General features: G+C 33.0%; 1 protein-coding gene across 1 annotated transcript in view; it reads left to right on the forward strand.

Annotated features, from left to right (window-relative positions):
* LOC145256176 (protein MON2 homolog) overlaps positions 1 to 23912 on the forward strand; it is a 1437553-nt gene that overhangs the window by 242059 nt on the left and 1171582 nt on the right. The window contains exons 18-19 of the mRNA XM_080114764.1: positions 2343 to 2447; positions 3875 to 4032. Of these exons, the coding sequence (XP_079970890.1) occupies positions 2343 to 2447; positions 3875 to 4032 (263 nt within the window). The remainder of the gene's footprint in view (positions 1 to 2342; positions 2448 to 3874; positions 4033 to 23912) is intronic.

The following is a 23912-nucleotide window of genomic DNA, read 5'->3' on the forward strand; positions in this document are numbered from 1 at the left end:
TCGATATATTTCAGCATTTCTTCCCTTTTCTTTGTTTTTTATTCTCACCAATTTAAGCCAAACAAAAATGAGTAAAAATATATCAATTTTTATTTTTATTTTTTTTCAAATCTGATAAATTCCTTTCATCTTGTAAAACTTCTCACCAAAAACAGTCAGATTTAAAAGCAATCTTTAATAAATTGTTTTCTTTTTTTCTTAAATCATTTTTTTTTTTCGTTTTTATGTACCATGTAAACTGATATTAATGTTATTGAATGAAATAACAAAAAAAAATCAATTCTTGTTTATCACATAATCGATTACATTAATTTTTAAGCCATAAGAATATTCTTAATTGTTGATTACAAAGACTGGTGATCTGTTTCTTTGTCTATTAATGACTATGAAACGAATTACTTTTTTGCCTACTGTAGACTAGAAAATTTAATTTTTTTTATTAATAACTAAAACCGATATTTAATTTTTGTCTAGTAATGACTGAAACATAACTTTCTGTCAACTAATGAGTGTGAAACGAATATTATTTAATTTTGTTTATTAATGACTGTGAAATGAATATTTAATTTTGTCTATTAATGACTGTGAAATGAATATTTAATTTTGTCTATTAATGACTGTGAAATGAATATTTAATTTTGTCTATTAATGACTGTGAAATGAATATTTAATTTTGTCTATTAATGACTGTGAAACGAATATTTAATTTTGTCTATTAATGACTGTGAAACGAATATTTAATTTTGTTTATTAATGACTGTGAAACGAATATTTAATTTTGTCTACTAATGACTGTGAAACGAATATTTAATTTTATCTACTAATGACTGTGAAATGAATATTTAATTTTGTCTATTAATGACTGTGAAATGAATATTTAATTTTGTCTATTAATGACTGTGAAATGAATATTTAATTTTGTCTATTAATGACTGTGAAATGAATATTTAATTTTGTCTATTAATGACTGTGAAATGAATATTTAATTTTGTCTATTAATGACTGTGAAATGAATATTTAATTTTGTCTATTAATGACTGTGAAATGAATATTTAATTTTGTCTATTAATGACTGTGAAACGAATATTTAATTTTGTCTATTAATGACTGTGAAACGAATATTTAATTTTGTTTATTAATGACTGTGAAACGAATATTTAATTTTGTCTACTAATGACTGTGAAACGAATATTTAATTTTGTCTACTAATGACTGTGAAACAAATATTTAATTTTGTCTACTAATGACTGTGAACTGAATATTTAATTTTGTCTATTAATGACTGTGAAATGAATATTTAATTTTGTCTATTAATGACTGTGAAATGAATATTTAATTTTGTCTATTAATGACTGTGAAATGAATATTTAATTTTGTCTATTAATGACTGTGAAATGAATATTTAATTTTGTCTATTAATGACTGTGAAATGAATATTTAATTTTGTCTATTAATGACTGTGAAATGAATATTTAATTTTGTCTATTAATGACTGTGAAATGAATATTTAATTTTGTCTACTAATGACTGTGAAACGAATATTTAATTTTGTCTATTAATGACTGTGAAATGAATATTTAATTTTGTCTATTAATGACTGTGAAATGAATATTTAATTTTGTCTACTAATGACTGTGAAATGAATATTTAATTTTGTCTATTAATGACTGTGAAATGAATATTAATTTTGTCTACTAATGACTGTGAAATGAATATTTAATTTTGTCTATTAATGACTGTGTAACGAAGATTTAATTTTATCTACTAATGATTAAAACGAAGATTTAATTTTATCTACTAATGATTAAAACGAATATTTATTTTTTTGTCTATTAATTACTGTAAAATGAATATTTGTTTATATATAACACCAGAAAAATTTGTCACTTTAACTTAACTAAAAAGCAATTTTCTGGGGAAATTATGTTGAAGAAAAAACTTATAAAATTTCATGAAAACAATTCAGTCGTTCTTTTGTGAAGACGTTCAATTTTAGTATTAGAATTGGGTTATGACCTCGGATGCTACTTTTTTTTAAAAATATTTTTATCACATTATTATATAATATATAAAACTATCTTTCTGTTCTGTTGAAATTCTCTTTAAGAAATATCAGTTCTTTTTAAGAACATTTTTTATTCATATTAAATAAAAGCAATATATAAATTTGTTTTTCTGTTGGTGAACATTATAAACAATTTAAAAAAGATAGACGCCTTTTTTATTTTTTGTAAAAAAACAAAAAAAGTTTTAGAATAGAACTATCTTTGACGAATTTTGGTTACAGACATGTACAGGATTTTCCTTCTTACAATAAAAAATATATATTTTTTTATTTGTAGCTTACGGCCAAAAATATCCAATGTATGAGAGCTCTCCTAAGTGTAGCTCATTGCCACGGAGGCATCCTTGGAACTGCCTGGCATCTTGTACTTACAACTTTACAGGTACCTATTTTCTTTCTTGTCGTTTCTATTGTATTGCTATGTGATAACACTAAATGTGATATGATATGTGTGTGTGCATATATATATATATATATATATATGTGATGTGTATATGTATCTTTATTATGTTGTCTAAATGTTTTGGCCAAGGCGACTTTAAACTTGGATAGGGTGTCCATTTTCAAGATTAATGGACACAGAATGCTGCCAGCTTTTTAAGGAGACAAAAGCAACTATAATAGCATATAAAATTAAATTCAACTTCATTGAGTTTAATTTTATCTATTTTTTTATTTCATGGATTTTTTTGTTTGTTTTGTGGGCTTTTTTATTTTGTTTTTTACTTTGTAGGTTTTTTTTGTTTTGTAGGGATTTTTTTTTTTTTTTTTTTTTGTTTCATGGGGATTTTTTTTTTTTTTTTTTTTTTTTTTTTTTTTTTTTTGTTGCATGGGGATTTATTTTTTTTGCATGGGGATTTGGGGATTTATTTTTTTCATGGGGATTTATTTTCATGGGAATGTGGTTTTTTATTTCATGAAGATTTTGTTTGAGATTTACAGGAGATGACATGAATGTCAGATTATCTTAACAGAAATAAAAAAAAAAAAAAAAAAAAAAAAAAATCTGAAATCGAGGTGAATTTTTTTTTTTTTCATAATTGCAAAAAAAAAAAAAAAAAAATTTGAATCTTAGGGTATTACTTCCTTTACAACCTCCCCTCCATTTTTTTTTTTTTTTTTTTTTTTTTTAATACTAAAAATTTGGTTACTTTTTTTTTTACTCATTAACATATACTAAGACTATCACTATGACACCAAGATAATTTATTTACATAATTCAATTCAATACCAATAGTAAACGCATGCAAAAAAGCAGTTTTTAACATTTACGTCCTGTCGATTCTTTCTCATAAATGCTTTTCAGTGATTTTGGTGTTTTTGTCCATTGCATATGTTACTCCTGTTGACCATTCCTATCTGTTTTTAAAGATATAAAGAAGGAAACTGTGAGGATAGGTTTGAGAGAAAGAGTGATAAAGACTTGGTTAGAATTTGTAATACGAGAGTTACATCCCTTTATCACTAAACTGCCTGATGTTTTCCATATAATAATATTGGGTCTTTTCGTTATAATGGGACATGATACTACTGTATCCAAAATACCGGAGATTCAAAACTTAAAAGTAAAACAAACACAGCATAGATCAATCTACAATGGAGAAAATAACATTTAACTGCGCTTAGTTAGCCAAATATAATTGGTCACGGGCATATTGTTTTGTATGTAAATAGAAAATGACCTTTTTTCTTGTTATCAATTAACTTTTTTTGGTTTATTATATCATAATAATTTTGTCTGGAGAAGGCCTTGAAAAGCTTTGAAAATGTATATTGAAAATCTGTACAAACTTTGTTCTTTTCTTGTAGCATTTGGTGTGGATTCTTGGCCTGAAACCATCTGCTGGAGGCAGTTTAAAAGCAGGGCAGCAAATTAGTGAGGTTTCTAATGCGGTGATAACAACAGCCATTATGGCTGATTTGCCCGTTTTATCAGCCATGCTGTCAAGGCTGTTTGAAAGCTCACAGTAAGTTTTATCCCCTTTTCATTCAAAAATTTAAAAAAAATACAAAAAGAAGCCTGGTTCTTGCCCAGAATTCCCCCATATTAAAATAACAAAATATCATATTCCAAAAATTATGTAAATTTTTATAAAGAAAATAATTTTTAAGCAATTAATGGGAATTTGTAGGTATTAAAGCATAAGGTACTTCTGCATTGAATGACAACCCCCCTCCCCGGCGCACAGTTTCCACAAAGTTTCTCTGGTGTGCTTGCCTGCTGATGGGAATAACTGAAAATGGCCAATCACAAAACGTTAAGCCGTTACAAGAAAATTATGATAAACAAGGAAAGCATAGAAATACAATAAATACAATTACAAACTTTTATTTCTCCTAGTTTATAAAAAAGTATCTTTCATGGATTTGTATTAGCTAAAAACAGCACATTCGTAAAAAATTGAGGAATGCTCAGGTGACCTTTTCCAGTTATTTCCGTCAGTTGCCGAGCGACCCCAATCCTGAACCAACTACGTGGAAATCAAAGGCCATGAATGACCAAGTTCTCTCTGAGTCTCTCTCCTCTGATCTTGAGCACATGGTACAATGGGGAAAGAGGTGGCTGGTTAATTTTAATTTATCTAAAACCAAACTTCTACCTTTACATCATCAATGCTCTGATCTCTGTCTGGCATCAATTGAAATGAATGGCTTTCATCTTGGAAGCTCCATGTTTTGACAAGCTACTGGGTCTGATCTTTACTCCTGATTTGAAATGGAACACCTGCATCAAATCCGTTGCCAAGGTCGCTCGAAAAATGGTGGGATCCTTCTACCACTCCAGTAGGTATCTCACTGCTAGTGCAATTCTCTACCTGCATAAGAGCCAGGTACGTCCAAGGATGGAATACTGTTGCCACATTTGTGTAGGAGCTGCTAGAAAGACTTTATCCTTCCTTGACAGAGTTCAAAATAGACTTCGTAGCCTAGTGGGAGATGGCGTTTTCTCTTCCCTGCAGTGTCTTTTCCACAAAAGGAACATTGCGAGCATGTCTCTGCTTTATCGTTATTTTCATAGCAAGTGCTTGTCTGAGCTCCAATCTATGGTCCCCTTTGCCAAACTTTCATGAAAAACATTCATGTAGCTGAAACCACCATCAATAATTTCCCTCACTCCTTATCTGTACCTAAACGTAGATTCTATGAACAAAGCTTCTTTCTTAGAACTGCATGCCTATGGAACTCTGTTCCGTTTTCCTGCTTTCCAGCTGACTACAGCTTTGTCATCTTCAAGTCCAATGTAAACAAGTTCTTCATGAGCCGTCTCCTTAATCCAATTTACCAAATTTCCATTACTAACGATTACTATGATATTGTCATATTGACTACTTTACACTTATTAACCTTTATCCTTGATTGGCCTTCGGGCCTCGATAAGTGGTGACTCTTATGTACAAAAAAAAATCGTGGGTTGATAAATGCAGAAGCACTCAACATAAATCTCTAGTTTTAATTAAGTTATTTCCCTTTATCATTTTTAGATTGTTTTCAAAATGATGGACAAGACAGACGTTCTTGTTATATTCATAAAATTTAATTTTCTTTTTTAAAAATAAAACTTCTTGATCAATTTACCTGATTTTTTGGAATATGTTTTTGTCTGGGGTACATATCATACAGATAAAAAAAAATTCTTTTTACTGATATAAGGAGCATTATGAATAAGAACCAGTTTTTTATTATTTTTTTTTTTTCAAATGAAAATATTTTTATGAATTAAAAATTATTCAATAAACATTTGACAAAATATGATTATTAGATTTAAATTAACAGTTCAATTTTCTTACAGGAAAAAAAAAATAATAGCGATATATTTTAAATGGTTTTATGTTTTATAACTCCCCCCCCCCTTCATTGTGTTACCTGGTGACCCTTGGCATGAGAAGTCTTTGCAACCACTTTGACCGAAGTTTTTAATTTTGATCTCGAAGACATCTTTTCAAAACTGAATAATTCAATGAAGAATTTTTTTATTTTTTATTTTTTTTTGCAATATTTTTAATCTAAGAACCACCATTTTAAGAACCAGATCAGTGATACTTTTTGTTTTTGTACAAAGGTTTGATTAATACGATGAAAACAAAATTGTCTAAGAAATAGTTATTTTTTTTATATGGTGTTATGACTTTATACAATGTATATCCCTGACTGTATGCACAGGCTTTCTGGGCATCTTTGGTAAAGATGTGATGCCTTGAAATTTTAATATTATGTTATCTTCTTTTACTTCTCACATAGTCACATATTTTTACAATACTCGTGTGTGTGTGTGTATATATATAATATACAAGCAAAAGTACCCGTCGTTGACTGGGTTCAAAAACAGCCTACAGAAAATGGACTCTGATTTATGATAGGTTATGAAAAGGAAGGCTTGTAAAGAGATAGCTTCGAATTTGGGGGTATCAAAACCAAAGCAAAATATGATGAAAGTAAAAATAAAATAGATAAACCCCATAATTTATTATACCATACCTGTTCACATTGAAACACTTATCACAATATTCTGTGGATCTATATTAAAAAAAACCTTGTTAAACTTTGTGACATATTTCCATTCTATGGAGGTCAGGCGCAAACAAACACCCCACAATTTTATTATACTATATTTCTTCAAACTGAAACATAATTATCAAAGTATACTTACGCAGATAGATATGAAAAGTCTTTATTAAAGTTTGTGCTTATTTCCATTCTATGGAGACCAGGCGCAAACACAGACCCCTCAATTTTATTATACCATCCCTATTTAAGTTAAAACATACTTATCAAAGTATTATGTGCATCTATATCAAGAACACTTGTAAACGTTTTTTTTTTTATTTTAAAATTTTTTATTTCCATACTTCGTTGACCAGACGCGAACGCATACCCCACAATTTTAATGAACCACCATTCTGCCAGATCAAACATACCCATTCCTGTGAATCGATACATATATCATATGTAATCAGTTTTTAAAAATAGTCAACCATATAGGAGCCTATTCATGATTAGATACACACAGACATTCAGCTTTATATTATAGATATATATATAATATATTATATATATATATATATATATATAATATATATATAATTGTTTTTAAATGAATTCACTTGTACAAAAATGCATTTTTACCTAAATGCAAGTTGGGAATAATTTTACCTTTTACCAGTTTCGTTGTTCTATGACTCATCAGATTGGCTAGATTCAGCCACTCTGATGAGTCGTAGACGATTAAACATGTGTCAGTGGATAATTATCTCTTTCTCTCTCTCTCTCTTATATATATATATATATATATATATATATACATAACTACTTCATATACTCACATAAATTAATATACGAAAGTATAAATTTATGCGTGAACTTAAAGTATTTACTTCAACAGTGCTCAATACATAGGTAGAGCTAGTTAGTAAGTTATAAAATATATATGGCGATTAAGCTACACTGAATATTCGACGTTTCATCCACTCTAGGATTCCTCAGGCTTATGCGCGAATTCTGTGGTTGTTTATCGTTTTTATATGGTCCTCTTCTATTGAGGATTTAGTTAGCCAATCAGCTTTCTAGTATCCACCGCGCCCCTTCCTATCAGCCAATGGGCATGCATTTTATCGGACAAAGGATCTGTTTTAAAACTAGGTTAGTTTTTTTTTTTTTAAATATATATATATATATATATATATATATATACTCGGTTTTTTTTTATATTCAAAAGTAATGGACTAATGAATTCAACGAGGTTGTTAAATAGTGCTCAATAAAAAGAGCTGATAATACTTGTTTATTGATGTGAGCATGTTTATATAACAATAAACAAGTATATATATATATATATATATATATATATATATATATATGTGTACATATATATACATATATGTGTGATCGTTTATGTATATTCATGTTTATTTAATTTATTTTTGTTTATTTTCTATTGTTTTTGTTAGTTTTAAAACTATTTTGTATCGCTATCCTAAAGTAAATTTTATTTTGTGAACACAGTTATTTGCTATTTCTCTTCTACAGTTTAATAGATGTTGGGGTTCTTAAAAGTACAGGATAGCAAATTTTTCATGAAGGCATAATCTACATGCGTTGTCTAGATGCCTACACCTGGTAGCTTGTCTTATTATTTTCCATTCGACTACCGGCGAATGTCTGCTTTCTTTGAGTTCCCAGTATTTATTCGCTAGTGTTGTTTTTATACGGTGTTTTTTATTGTTGAATGTACTTTTGTGGTCATAGTATCGGGTTTTGAAATCTAAGGAAGTCATGCCTACGTAATATTTCTTGTTATTCGGGTTTTCTTTCGCAAATATTGTTGCCTGATAAACTACGCTTTTAGTTAGACAATATAAAAACGATAAACAACCACAGATTTCGTGCATAAGCCTGAGGAATCCTAGAGTGGATGAAACGCCAAATATTCAGTGTAGCTTAATCGCCATATATATTTTATAAATTTATATATATATATATATAAGTTAAAGTGTCTGTGTACAATGCCCTACACAATAACTCTGTCAATTTTTAGTCTACTGACTCGAAATTTGATATACAGGTTACTGAGATTTTGGGAAAATCAATGTGATCGGTTTTTGGCCAAAAATTTGGCGATTAAGGTGTCAAAATACAACGATTTGATCTTTGAGAACTCTACCAAACTCCTCCGGCAATTTTGGATCTACACACTTGAAATTTTAGATATAGGTTCCTTGGACATGGATCAAACTTAATAACTTGATTTGAGCCAAAAACAATAAATTATAAGTAGTCATAATAGGGGTCAAAGTTAAAAGAAAAATTGAGCTCTGCGATCTCTTCAAAATTACTCAGACAATTTCTGGTCTAAATATTTGAAATTTTACGTAAAGGGTATTCAGAGGTAGGGCAAGCTTTTTCATCAGTTTGGGTCGAAAATATTTAGTTACCAATATATAAATGTATGTATGTACGTCTGTTTGCATGTCTGCCTTAAACTTTCAATAGAGGCGACAGATTTTACCAAGATCAGTATCGTTTTAAAGTTCGATCTTTCATACGACAAATATCGAAAAATTGGTTAAAAACATTAATATCTTCCCCTTCAACTCGGTACTTTTCTACAGGGGGGGTGAGGTCACTTTTTTAGCCAATATTTTTTAGTTATCCTCTCCTTTATATTGTCTAGCCTTAATTTTAAAAAATGTTGCTTCCGTTTTGGTGGTAGTCGTAGCAGCATAAATGTTAGGTTTTACCTGGTTCTTTTCCTCCTTTGCGGTACGGGTTCGAGCCTGCCTTCCTACTACCACTTTTTTTTTTTTTTTTTTTTTTTGCTCAACATACACATCCAAACACCTGGGCAATGCCGGGCTGAATGAAATGCTAGTGTGTGTGTGTGTGTATATATATATATATGTGTGTGTGTGTGTGTGTACATATATTCTCCTACACATTTCTTTAAAATATTTCCTAGAAAGAATCTGGTAAATACAAGTGAAATTTTTTAAGGAATCCAAAGTTTGAAATTATTAATTTTAAGATGGCGCCATGGAATGTTTTGTCATGTGATTGAGTGTATTTGTCTTACGGAGGTACCTTTCCTGGAATATCATTTCATAGTGTTTCGAATTTCTGAAATTCTTTTTCTTCCTTGAAGCAACATTTTTCTTTTTTCCATCAACTCATGTATCACTGACTAATATTTATGTCTCTGATGGCAGCATCGGATATATGCGCAATGAAACATGTGCAAAATGCTTACAGAAAAAGTAAATATAAAAATCTGCTTATATTTAATCTATAATATAAATCTCACCTGTCTATGTATGTTTGTCTGCCTTATACTTTCGACAGAGGTGACTAATTTTCACGAGATCAGTTTTGTTTTGAAGCTCGACCTTTTGGACGACAAATATCGAAAAATTGGCTAAAAACATTGATTCCTTCACCCTCAACTGGGCACTTTTTTACAGGGAGAGGTCACTTTCTTCGCCGATATTTTCGAAAGTCATGCCCTCTTTTCGATTGACTAGCCTTAATTTAAACATTCATCACTTCCGATTTGGTGATGGGTGCAACAGCAAAGACATTTTCTTTTTCACATTCTTTTCCTTTGCGGTACGGGTTCAAGCCTGCCTACTACCACTTTTTTTTTTTTTAATTTTTGCTCAACACACACCTTCAAACACTCGGGCAATGCCGGGCACCCAGGCTAGTGAATAATAAAGGAATATAAACAATAAAAATCATGATTGGAGACAGATTTTTGTGGTTGCGGGAATAAAATTTGTAACTAGCTGGCAGCCTGGCATTGCCCCGTCGTACAATACACTTAAACATGATATTAATTCATGCAGATTGCGTATATATAAGAATCAATTCACTACTGAATATGATATAATTTACTCTGTGGACTAATTTGTAAAGAAATAAAAAAAAAAAAAATGTTCATAAAATTCTGTCTGTTTGTTTATAATATGAAGTCAGATGATATTTGGGCTTTACTATGAATGGCCTGGAGAAGTCACTTCTGATTATTTAGTTTTAAAATATGCAAACAAAGAAATGATTTAAAAAAAAAAATTTTTTTTATTCAATTTTCACCTCAAACAAGGCACAAGCCATTTTGAAGTAGGGGGCTATTATCGGGGACATAAGTTGCAAGGGTATTATGAAGGGAGATGAGTAGCAAGATGTCTGTTCACATTACATTTTAACTTCTGCATGTCAGTACAGTTGGGAAAGCAGAATCCCAGAGGCGATTTCCAAAGATTGGGGAAGAAACTATTGGAGTAGAAAGCTTTCTTACACCTAGGGATCCCCACTGTGAAAGGGTGGGGTTTAACTGCTTGTTGGGTTTGTCGGGGGTGTTTACGTCGAGGGGGTACAAGTGCTTGTAGTTTGTCAGAGCATTCACCATTAAAGTATTTGTAGAACAGCCAGAGGGATGCAACATTTCGTCGATGGGACAAAGACTGAAGATGACAGTTCAGGACCTACTAGGTTCGCGACTCTCTTTTGAACCCTGTCAAGAAGTGAGACAAGTAGCAGATGCACCAGCCCAGATGTGACAACAGTACTTCATACATGGGCGAATGGTGGCCTTATGGAGGTACAGGATACTTTCAGGCGTTAGTAGAGAGAGCTCACCTTCTTCTCAGCAACTTTGGCAATGCTCTCAATGTATCTATTCCAGTTCATGTTCCCTGTGAATGTTAGGTCGAGGAGTTTAAAAGAAGTACTTTCAGATAATGTCTTCTTGACCATTGCTATTGGTGGCAGAGAAGGTTTCTTGTAATTGTTGTAAGGAAACAAGTTTAGTCTTGGCAGCATTGAATGCGACTCTCCATTTTTGTCCCCATTCCACTACAGATTGGTTTGGCAATTTTAAATGGCACCTCTTTTATCGTAAATTGAACTCTTTAATAAGGAGAAATTAAAATAAAATGATGAGGTACATCCGAGCTTAAATAGGGATCATTCGATCTGTAGTCGAATGCTCTACCACTAAGCTACATCTTCAGATGGCAATAAATCTGTTTTTTTTTTATTTATTTATTTTTTTTAAGAAACGATTTGCTGAAATTTATCTCACTTGGCTGGTGTAACGTAAAATATTCCCTTGTAAAAATTATTCTTTTTTATCTATAAGAGAGAAAAGCTATTTTTAAGATCAAATTTTTTCAATTTTCAATACTTATCGGATTACTTTCTGTACAAAACATATCTAAGAACACTGCCAGACATATAAATTAGCTTTGTGTGAAATTTGCAATAGGTAGGCTCCACTGTTTTGGAATCTTTGAAGGAAGGACGTGTCACACACACACACAGTCACTTATATATATTTATTTATTTATTATAATAATTTTTAAATACCTACAGACACTAGTGTTTCATCCTTTCATTAATCATTAGTGCAGGATGACATGATTCCTGCTGGTCAGGAGATTCAAACCTGCCCACGAAGCCATCTCTGACTCCATTAGCAAGGAATTAATCCCACAGCCAACCTCAGCCGCGAGAAATATTGCTGAAATTTAAACATTTATTTTTAAATGTCGAGACCTCCATCCAGAGTGATCTGATGATTATAACATTATGATCTGCGCATGTAAGTTTAAGTGACTGACTTTTCATTTCAACTTTAAAGTGCTCAACAATAAGAACCAAGTGTTCTAAAATAGGTTTTCTATTGAAAATTAAAAAAAAAAATCGACTCGGCAGTTTCAAAGTCATATAGAATGAACTTGCACACACATAGTGTCTTATATATAATCTATAAATAAAGGCACTTTGTGTGTGCATTTTCATTCTATATGACTTAGGTTTTCTATTGAAATTTTTTTTTTTTTTCTATTTAAGAACACTGCCAAAAGCACGTTTGTGTGAAATTTCAAAGAAATCAGCCTAGTCGTTTCAAAGTCCATAGGGAATGAACTTACGCTCATTCACACAGTACCTTTTATATATAAGTAGAGATGAGTCGATAAAAACGTTTTTCATTCAACATTTTAATTGACTACAAAATTTGTCATAGCGATATTATTACTTGATTTAATTGTTTAAAATATTTGTTTTGTTTGATATTTCATGCCGTTTTCTGACTTGATGGGTCTTTTTTGGTAGTGGCATGGTCTTGTATCTCGTTTTATTTTCCGCTGAAACCTGCCAAGATATTGCATTTAAATTCAATACAAAAATGTCAGTGTTTTATTACCTTTTTATACAAATCTTAAGATACCCCCCCTCGTTTCTTTTATTTACTTAGTTGTTTTTGTTTCTTTAATTCATTCAAATATTCATTTATTTTATTCCTGTTTATTTTTCAATTATCCAACTAGTATCTTTATTTTTTTTATTATTCTATACTTTTTGGTCAGCACTGAATTTATTGGAGGTTAATTTTCCTTTTGTCAAATTGTGATTTGTTTCATCGAACGATGCTAAAAACAAAAATGTTCTTTTGAACAAACCATGCCAGTCTAAAATGTCTTTCAGTTAAGAACGACATTTAAGCTGGCAGAGCAGACCCAATCCAAAAGACCGAGTAGAAATTTAAATCATGGAGAATCTGTCGTCCCTGTGGATGAATTGATCGGCTTACAGTGCCAAACATTGGCCATTGTGCTTTCTGCACATTATAAATACAGTGACCTTTTCAATTAGCAATCTTATGGTTTGGTTTATGGGCTGAAGTTTTTCTGCTCAGGTGTTTTGTGTCCCCACACCTGATTTGCGATGATCTATCGGTAATAGAAACAGCAGCTAAAAGCTTAATTCAACAAATCTAGTCATTTGTTATTCATTATTAGCAAGGAAACCTGGCGTGGCCAGAGATTGATATCGCAAACGTTTGTGGTAATACTTTGAACCAATTAGGGATGTGTCTATCAAGCATGTGGATACAGTGTGATGTGGAGGTGAAACCTGGCCAATGAGGGTTGAAGACGTGCGTTACATGGAGAATGATACAACATATGTGGAATGCGAGTGCTAAAGACGAGATTAGATCTGATGACTTCAGAGGAAGATTAAATCTTTATAGTGTAGGTGGATGTGTGGTTGAAAGAATTGATGAGTTTTTGTGTTTTTTTATGTAGAACAGTTCAAGGTTTATGAAATGATACTGATTTTAGTGGGAAGGATAAATGAAAACCTGGCCAGAGATAGGTTAGATTTGAAGTCCATTTTATTTTATTTTTACTTTTAAAAAGGGAATCACCACTTATCAAGGCCTGGGGTTCACTCGAGGATAATTGTTAATGAATGTAAGGTGGTAGTGTAGTAATCGTTGTGTAGATTGGGTACAATTTAGCTTATTTAAGTGGACAGCTCCACAAGACTTGAACTCTACCATATTGTAATCGACTGAGAAGCAGGTCAGTGGAACATGTTCCACAGGCAAGCAGTTCTAGGAAAGAAGCTTTGTTCGTAGAATCTGCATTTAGATTTAGGCGCAGATAGTGGTGAAATATTTGTAAGGAGTTTGAGTACTTTCCAATCCTCCTGGATTCATCAAAACCAGTTAAATTAATCCATCTCTGACGATGAATCCATAAGTCAGAGTACTTCCCAAGATTCTTCTGCTTGCTTGCATCCACATCGTAGTTGTTTTTCGAGGCCTCTTTATCATCAGTTGACCTTAGCTCATCTCAACACTCCTAAAATTTCCTAATCTGATCCAAGCTGCTGTTGATTGTCTCCAACTGCAAATTGTACTCCACTGTTCTGAACTCAAGATCTTTAAACTGTCATAAACTGCTGCAAAACTCGCTCCATTCCTAAACTTATTCATAAACTAACTCTAAATATATTGCCATCTATGTTCTACCTTTTGTTCTAGTCACTGGCACATCATGATTAACAATCCTATTTCAGCTGCCTTTTGTGTTCTTCGGTGAACAACATTTCTCTCATTGTCTTTCTACTAACCTTACTGTCTTTGTTATAGTTTTTCCTGTTTTTCACTTAACACTGTTTTGGTGTTATGTACATATTGATGCCTTCAGGAATGAGACCATAAAAGTGAACATAAATTGCAATTATGTAACTGTTACATCATGCAATCGTAATAATTTAAAAAAATACACAAGACTGATGAAAATGAACAAAAATAAGAGATTTATTTTTAACATGTATGCTCTCGCACGTAGCAATATCAGAAACAAAAATGGCCACCCGTACTACAGTAGTCTCGCAAGTTCACATTGAACAGAACCAAAGGGATGTAAGCACGTTTTGATTTCATCAAAACATGTAAGGGATGAAGAGAGATAACTAACTAAACTTAACAAAACTCGTAAATATTTATTTTTTTAAATTAAATCATGGAATTGATTGTTCTTGTATATTAATTGTGCCTTCCTGTAGCACACTTTTTAGGAGCAAAGGTGATTCGCTCCTCTTGGCTAAATGTTATATAGGGGTTTCATTAAAAGAGTCTTATTATAAGTGATGCTTAGAAAGAGTCTTATTAGAGTCTTTGTCGTTGGGAGAGAGTCTTATTACAAGTGATGTTGTATCTTAGAGAGAGAGATGTTGTTTTAAGAGAGACTCAGAGAGATTGTTGCGTTCCGTGTTATGAAGATTCATATTTATATTAAATGTTCATTACTTAGAAGTGTTGATATGAGAAGCTCTTAGAGTGAGGAGACAGTGTTGAGACATTGTGTAGACTGTCTTCAGACAGTCCTAGTGTAGATATGAGAAGTAGATTCACATTGTAGATATGAGATGTGTATGTCAAGACATTTTATAACACAGACATATAGACATATAATAACAATTCACTTTACCTTTTGGCAGAATCACAACACAAGACGACGTTTTATAAAAACACATGATGGGTTTATTTCTTCACGACCGGCCGTGGTTTTCATCATCAAGAATTCAAAGCTTCACATATTAAGTTTCAAAGTGACCGTCTCGCTTCTAGACGTTCGAATCCTCAGACTCTCTCTGACTTTCTCCCAGTTTCTGTTTTCTTTTCTCTAAAGTTTTTCTAACTATCTCTAGAACTTTCTATTTTCCATGACGTCATACACACGTGTTCTGGACATACGTGTCCAAAACTTTCCCTTTTTTTACAAAAGGAATTTTAACCTATACTCAGTAACCTATATTACAATATGTTAAAAACATGTTTATTATATTATCTTGTAGCTGCATTCTTTCAATTGAATTTTCATAACAAAATTGACTGCACATTCTTTTCTTGAACTATTTTATCTCTATTCTAAACAATCGTTTGTTTTACATTCCTTTTTCTAATTCTCACATGTAATCTATTTCTAAACCTAAATTACGAGGTTCGAATTTCGCCTAAGCTATATCATCTTCATTTTAACTAAATCTCTCTATTTTTATACTTACATGAAAAGGGGACAGCCCTTATGTAACATAGTCTGCTAGTTGTATTTTATCCTTACACCATTGGAATTCTTTTATCTGTCCAACAGTTATCAATTCCTTGATTCCACTGATTCCAATTCTCAGACGTTTCTCTTTAACTGATTTAGAATTTTACAGCCTCGAGGAGAGATATTCAGTCTGTGACACATATTATAGGTAGTTTGTGTGGGGTGGGCTTACCTGTGGCGAGTTGAGTGGACAGTGTGGAACTGAAAATTCCCATGTGTTAAGTTCTGAGATATTGTGTTGAACAACGATGGCGATGTAGTTCAGATTAGTAACCAGGATGGCGACCAAGAATCAAATGCGGTCCGTGGTGTAATTAACCTCCCAAGTTCTGAGATATTGTGTTGAACAAAGATGGCGGCGTAGTTCAGATTAGTAACCAAGATGGCGACCAAGAATCAAATGCGGTCCGTGGTGTAGTTAACCTCCTAAGTTCTGAGATATTGTGTTGAACAAAGATGGCGGCGTAGTTCAGATTAGTAACCAAGATGGCGACCAAGAATCAAATGCGGTCCATGGCGTAGTTAACCTCCTAAGTTCTGAGATATTGTGTTGAACAAAGATGGCGGCGTAGTTCAGATCAGTAAGATGGCGGCGTAGTTCAGATACGTAACCAAGATGGCGGCGTAGTTCAGATCAGTAACCAAGATGGTGGCCAAGAATTAAATGCGGTCTGTGACGTAGTAAACGACAAACTGATTGAATCCAAAATTCGATGATTTTTATAATAATTTTGGGACGTTTTCATTCGTTGTTTTAGCACAGCCATTGGTTATAAAAATGATTGGTGAATCCATTCGTCTCATACCCCCCCTTAGAAGTCAAAAACATTTTACACCATGTCGATTACGTCAGACATTGAGATAGTTTCATCACAATTTGTCGAATCTTCTTTGAACTCCATCGAATCGGACAGAATTTACCAGACTCACCTACAAGTAGAATTATATAGCCACCCTGACTACCACCGTCAGGTAGATTACCCATAGCAGCATCACTAAATACCATCAGGTGTAGTTCCTCATCTCTTCCAAGCGGTTGGAATTTTAGCAATAGTTTAGTTGATTTGGCTCTAGCAATGACTTTGTTTACTTGTAGTAGATCATACGCTATTTTTTAATGCTTGTCGCTAATATACAGATATCGAACAGCAAGTCTGGCTGACTCTAACCATAATAGCTGTCTCACCTTTGATTACAAAGATTTCTTTTTATTTTCTGTGAGTTGCAAATCTTTCTGCATTGCTCTTAGAGAATCCATAACAACTGGTGAAGTTTCTTTTAGAATAATTTTCTTGGTTCAGATGTATTGTATTATTAATACAGCTGAGATTAATTCTACAATACTTAAAAATTTCATTGTCTTCTTTTCCCACATTGAAGGCCTTCCATATTTTATCCATGACTAGCCTGGGTGCCTGGTGTCGCCCTGGTGTTTGATGGTGAGTGTTGAGCAAAGAAAAAAAAAAAAAAGTGGTAGTAGGCATGCAGGCTCGAACCCGTGACGCAAAGGCGGAAAGAAAATCTGACGTCTTACCGTTACTCATGATGTAGTGTCCAGTAGATGTAAATTGTAATTTCACTGGTTTTCCAAACATCACAGCTTTGCCAGAATTCAGGTCCAGAATAGTTCCCGCTTTTTTTTTTTAAATGAAGTTTTATTTAATACAAGTGGGATGTCTACATCTACTTCTGTTTTGTATCTAGTATCACCTATTTTGGCAGGTAAAATAACTTTCTGAAAAGAATTTATAATTTTTCTGTCACCAAAATGACTTGTGACTCTTTGTAGACGTAATATTATGCTTGTGACGTAATATTACGTTTGTAGACGTAATATTACGTTTGTAGATGTAATATTACGTTTGTAGACGTAATATTACGCTTGTGACGTAATATTAGGCTTGTGACTCTTTGTAGACATATTATGCTTTATACTATTTAGGTAATGTTTCAGCCATTTCTTACTGCAGAGCGTCCTGGTACATGCTGTATCTATAATTGCAGAATTTAATGATTCCACAACAAAAAATTCATTTTCAGAAGCGTTGTTCTGCATAAAAAGTGATGCTGCATTTATCTATTGGCGAGTAATTTTTGTCTGCATTAAAATCGTCTGTAAATTTTAGATTCATTCCTATGTGGACATTCTTTCCACCGATGGAGCACACTTTCTCTGATACCTATTAGGCAGATTTGTTCCTTCAACGCTGTCATTCGGTTTTGAAAAAGAACGACGTAGCTTACACCTCTTACCTTGGATGATGAATAGTGCTGTCTTTTGCTCAGTCATCACAATATTAGCATTTTGATTTTCCGATTGTGTGACTGTGTTTTTGTTCAGAACGTCGTAGCATAATTCATCGGACGCACATGGTGTCAGAATTGTCTTTGTTGGTTGCGTGAATTTGCATTAACCAAAAGCTTGCATGCTAGTACAGCGTCCAGCAGACTTGTCTTATGTTTTGTGCTTCTTTGGTATCATTGGTCTAATTCTGTAATGTAGTCAGAAATTGCCATGTGTTGTGGTCTCCATAATTCGTTGAAAATTCTGTATGCTTTATAGGCTGTATCGATCGTTTCCTGCAAAAATAGTCTGTCCAATGCAGATATGAGGGTATCCATGCCGTTTTCCTGGTGCAATTCGTCTTTGTTGCAGTTTAATGCCACTTTTCTGATTTTCCCGATTAGAGATAGTGTTACCGCTAGCGCTTGTTTTCTTTTGTCAATATATGTCGTGAGTTGCCAGATAAATAGCTCATTCTTCATAGCTTTGTTCATTAAATATTGGTGAATTTTTGTAGTTAGCAGTCATATCATTACGCTCTGCTACCATGAAAGAAATAGACAAGACTGACGGAAATGAACAAAAATGAGATTTATTTTTAACATGTCTGCTCTCGAACGTAACAAATATCAAAAATAAAGGTGGCCACTCAGGCTACATCAGCAGTGTGTAATCTTGTAGATTCTCATTCAAATCCCTGTGAAAATGAGGTCGAGAAAGTGCTGACTATGGTTGGTGTGAGGTGGCAGGGAGAGAGACTTTTAAAAAGCATGTTATATGGCAGTGCGTTGTAAGATGTGTGTGCAAAAAGACTTTGAAAGATAATGAAATGCGTGATTCAAAGGGTGTAAGAGAGATAACTAACTAGACTTAACAGAATCCTGATTTCATTTGATAGCAACTTCCTGAAAAGAGATAGGAATCATTCTCAGAGGGGCCTCCCTCAATCCTGGCTCCAAACCAGGAGATTCGAAGACTAAGGATTTTCCTAAAGATATTGGTGGTACCAACAATAGCAGAGTTCTATGGACCACCCAACACATCAGGATTTTCTAGATTTTTTTTCAAATATCCTTCCAGACGACTTAATATCACACCTACTACCACGGGGACTATTTGGGTTTAATCCATGCATACACTATACCTCCAAGACTAACAGAGTGTAACTGCCACACGTCTCATTCTCCTTCTCAATCAGGTTTTGTCTCAGGGCATGGAAAAGTCTATGATTTGTCACCTCTTTGAGACCTTATCAATGACTATCAAATCTGGACGATTGTTCTAATTGCTTCATTTCCATCCTCACTAGCATCATCAGGTACTTCCTCGAACCATTTCCTAGCACACTTCAATGTTCCAAGTCTCCCAGTAAATCCTGGTCCTGGATATGAACTTAAACTATATCCGATGGTGAGGCGCCAGCTTGGGTGCTTTGGGGAGTGTAGAGCCACCCTTTAATTGCCATTGCTCCCAGGTCCACTTTGACCTGGAGTGGTAGTACCTGTTAGGGTCCCAACTATGGGTTAAATAGAATCTGACTTGAAAAAAAAATATACACCATTAAAACTCGTTCCTCAAAATAACTAGATTCGGCATTAAATAACCTGAAAAAGGTTGATATGCCGTGAAACAAAAACAACCAACCAACCAACTACGGGTTAAATAGAAATCAACTTGAAAAGAAAACGTATGTTCTATTAAAGAAATTTTCTTCAAAATCACTGGATTTGGCATTAAATAACCTGAAAAGGGTTGATATGCCATAAAACAAACAACCAACTAACAACCAACCCAGTAAATCCAGTACTCCTATGAACCGATTCACTGCACTCTGCTGCAAGGTTCACAACTGAATCAGAAAACTTTCCACTAATCTGGTATATAATGATAATAAAATTAATTAATAATAATAATCTAGAAGTAAAGAAACTTAGTATTTTTAACTATGCAAGAATTTCTATCGATCAGAGTTCAAATTTAAAAAAAAAAAAAAAAATGAAAGTAGAAAAGTAAATTGTGATGATGGTTATGACTCAACGGGTCACAGTTTCTTCGAGTCTGTACAGAAGAAAGAAAAAAAAAAATCAGCACCTGTTACTAAAATATGGATTGAAGAAAAAATCTCATTTGTTGTCAATCTTTGAAAATGTCGTAACTCGTGAAAGTATAGCAGCTATTAACACCTTGCACATTTTTGCTGCATATGTTATCTTTATCGTCGTTCCGAACCATCTGTTGTCCTAATTACATGTTGTGTACCAGTCATGAGTGCCTCATTGGAAACAAAATAAACAGAATTAAAATCAATAGCTTCAAACTGGACACCTTCTGGAAGATTGTTTGCACAATAGCAAGTACTCGTCTGAGCTCCATTCTATGCCCCCCCATGCCAGACTTTTGCAAAAAACTCGACACTCTCAACAATGTTCCCCACTCTCTATCTGTGCCTAAATCAAAAATGGTGCCAACAGATTGCAGAATTCAGTGGAGGCAGTATAGGTCAAATGCAATGAACCTTTTGAGATCTGTATCTCTCATCGGCCAAGTCAATGGAGTACTGTTGCTACATCTGGGCAGGAGCTGTTCAGTGTTCCCCATCTTGCTTTAATAGTTAAAAACCAGCTTCAAAATCTAGTAAGTGATGCCCCTTTCTCTTCCCTGTCACTTCTTTTCCACAGAAGAGACGTTGCAAGTATGTCTCTGCTCTGTCATTATTTTCATGACAAGTGCTCATCTGAGATTCAATCTATGGTCTTCTCTTGCCAAACTTTCAGGAAAAAAAAAAACCCAAAACACTCGACTAGCTACAACCACTATCAACAATTTTACCTGCGCCTAAATCTAAATGCAGATATTCCATGAACAGAGTTTCTTTCCTAGAATTGCCCACCCATGGAACACTGTTCCACTGGTTTGCTTCCTGGCTGATTACAATATGGTAGCCTTTAAGTCCAATGTAAACTAGTACTTGTTGAGCTGTCCCCTAAAGGAATCCAAATTCTACCCAATTTACACCATTAACAATTACTCAACTATTACCTTATATTCATTATCCCTTATCCTTGAGTCGCTTTCAGGCTTTGATAAGTGGTGAGCACTTGTAAAAAAAAAAAGCTTGTAGTAAAACAAACTGATCTTTTTATATTTTAAAATTTCATGAGTGAATAGAGCTAAAAAAAAAAGGGTTCTTATTTAGAATTAATGTAATGAAGCGGTGCGCTCTTATGATAACATAGCGCATATGGGAATGTGTGAGAAAATCAGCAACAGCCGTAGGATGGCTGATTAGCAAAAATATTAGCAGCAGCAGCCGTCTTAGCACATATGCAAATTAAGGAAGTGTGCACATGCTGACGTCACAGGAGGAAGAGAAAAAAGAAAATAAAAGAGAAATTCACCACATGATCAAGAAGAGAAGCAAGTTCTATGCTGGGGAAGATGGACTTGTGAAAATGAGGGGGAGAAAGTGCTGGCTATGGTCGGTGTGAGCTGGCGGGGAGAGAGACTTTTAAAAAGCATATGTTATATGGCAGAATGTTGTAAGATGTGTGAGCACAAAGACTTTTGAAAGATAATGAAATGCGTTATTGTTGAAAAAAATATGAATAAATACATTGCATTTGCAACAATGTTCGAGTCACATTTTTATTTCTTTCCCTTTTTTTATTTTGTTTGTTCCTTTGTGACGAAGTACCAGACAACCTGTGAGTCCGAGGGATTTGATACGTAGCAACACAATTAAAGTCTATCGGTCGCATTATATTAAACTTATTTTTAAAAAAAAAGAAAAGAAAAATCTTTATAGAAAATCATTAAAAAAAATTTTTTTCAAAGATTTTTAGCGATTTTAATAGTAAATTCTATCCATTACGAGGCTAATTTTAATCTCGATAGTTGGAATTGAGTTGTCTCCCTCTTATTTATTAAACATGGTTGGTCAATACTTTACATCTTACTTAGTCATAAAACTTTTTATTTTTTAGTTAAAAAAAAAAACTAATTGATCAATTTACGTGATTTTTGGAACATGATATCTTTTTTCTGTGATGAGTACGTATGTCATAAAGTTGAAGATTTTTCTGTATTTTTGTTTTGGAAATAGATTTAAAAAAAAAAAAAAATCTTCCAGTGATATTGGTATCAGAAAATTTGAACCTAATTTCTGATGCCAAAAATGATTCTTTTTAATTGTATTTTTTTTTGTCACAAAATTTGACGTTCCATTGTTGGTATCAATGATAAATATTTATTGATTTTAAACTGCCAGTATAACTAAATTCTATGTATTCCCACGCAAGTGTATTTTTACATTCACAAAAATATATACACCTGGGTTTTTACAATAATCTGAAAATAAATCACAAAAAAAAAGTACAAACATTTTAGAGATTTTTAAAGAATCGGAATCGGTAATTGTATCGGAATCAGGAAAAAACATTGAAATCGTTCCATCACTGCTAAATGTAGCCCACGTTTGGACTCCTTATTCTTAATAGGTGTATCCTGAAATTCATAAGTGACTTGGTTTAGCAGTGAATTCTGTACGTACAGATATATAAACATACTTTACATAGATATAAAGACAGACGTTGAGCATCGAATTTTATGCTTTAATATCTGTTTATCTGCAATCATGTTTGTTGGGCGTGGACAGGTTTGAGTGAAGATTCGATTATAAGATTTGACTATGCAATACAGACTATATTGTCTTTCAATATGGATCCTATTTGTTGCTTGCGGCCACTGCAAATATGATTGCAACATTGATTGTCTGCAGTGGACGGGTACAATCGCAAAATGAATAGAATCGCTTATGGTGCCAATATCTATCCATGAATGTCCATTTTGTATATATGGTGGAGGCAAATGTTGGTGCGATAAATTATGAAGACTTGTCTAGTTTCTGATTAAAGAATTCTTCCCCTTCAGTTGTATGCGCAGAGATGCAAGAGACGGAATGCCTTTGGGATAGCGCGTGCTTGTAAGAGAATCATTGTTCAATAAGTTTGATATTATTGCAATGTTTGTTTGTCTGATTTAAGGATGAAAGTGACTCTGGCAATTCATATATAGTGAGAATGATGATAATATTTCAATATCTATCATCATCATCATCATCATCAATTTCTTTTATGATTTTTTTTTTTTCTTAAATTCATGAAAGTAAGAATTTATGTGTTGCATTATTGTAATACTGTGAGAGAAATGGCTAAAAAAATGTTAAAATCGTAATCATCAATATCATCAATATAATTTTTTTTTTTTTTAATCTTCTTCCTTTGAAGATTGTAATGCCGGGTATGGCGCAGCCAAACCAGCTGCCAACATTCCCCTGCTTTTTATTGAAACCAACCGAAAGCTCTTTTTAGTATTCTTGCTGTTCCTTTAAATTCAATTATCTGGATCTCTTTTGCACTTGGTTCACCAGGAATATTAGTTAGGTAGGACTTCAGGTTTTTCTTCGTAAGCCCTGTGGCAACTATAGTAATTGGTATGATTGATATCTCCCCAAGATTCCAGTTTCTTTTCACATCATACATGAGACCTTGGTATTTGGTCTGTTTCTTCCTTTCAACTCTGTTCAGACCTCCATCATTAGGAACACTCACTTCAACTAAGGTTGCAACTCTCTCTGACTTATTCCATATAACTATATCAGGTT

The sequence above is a fragment of the Euprymna scolopes genome, chromosome 32 (genome assembly GCF_053919585.1).
Source record: "Euprymna scolopes isolate OS-2025 chromosome 32, ASM5391958v1, whole genome shotgun sequence".
NCBI classification, from domain to species: Eukaryota; Metazoa; Mollusca; class Cephalopoda; order Sepiida; family Sepiolidae; genus Euprymna; species Euprymna scolopes.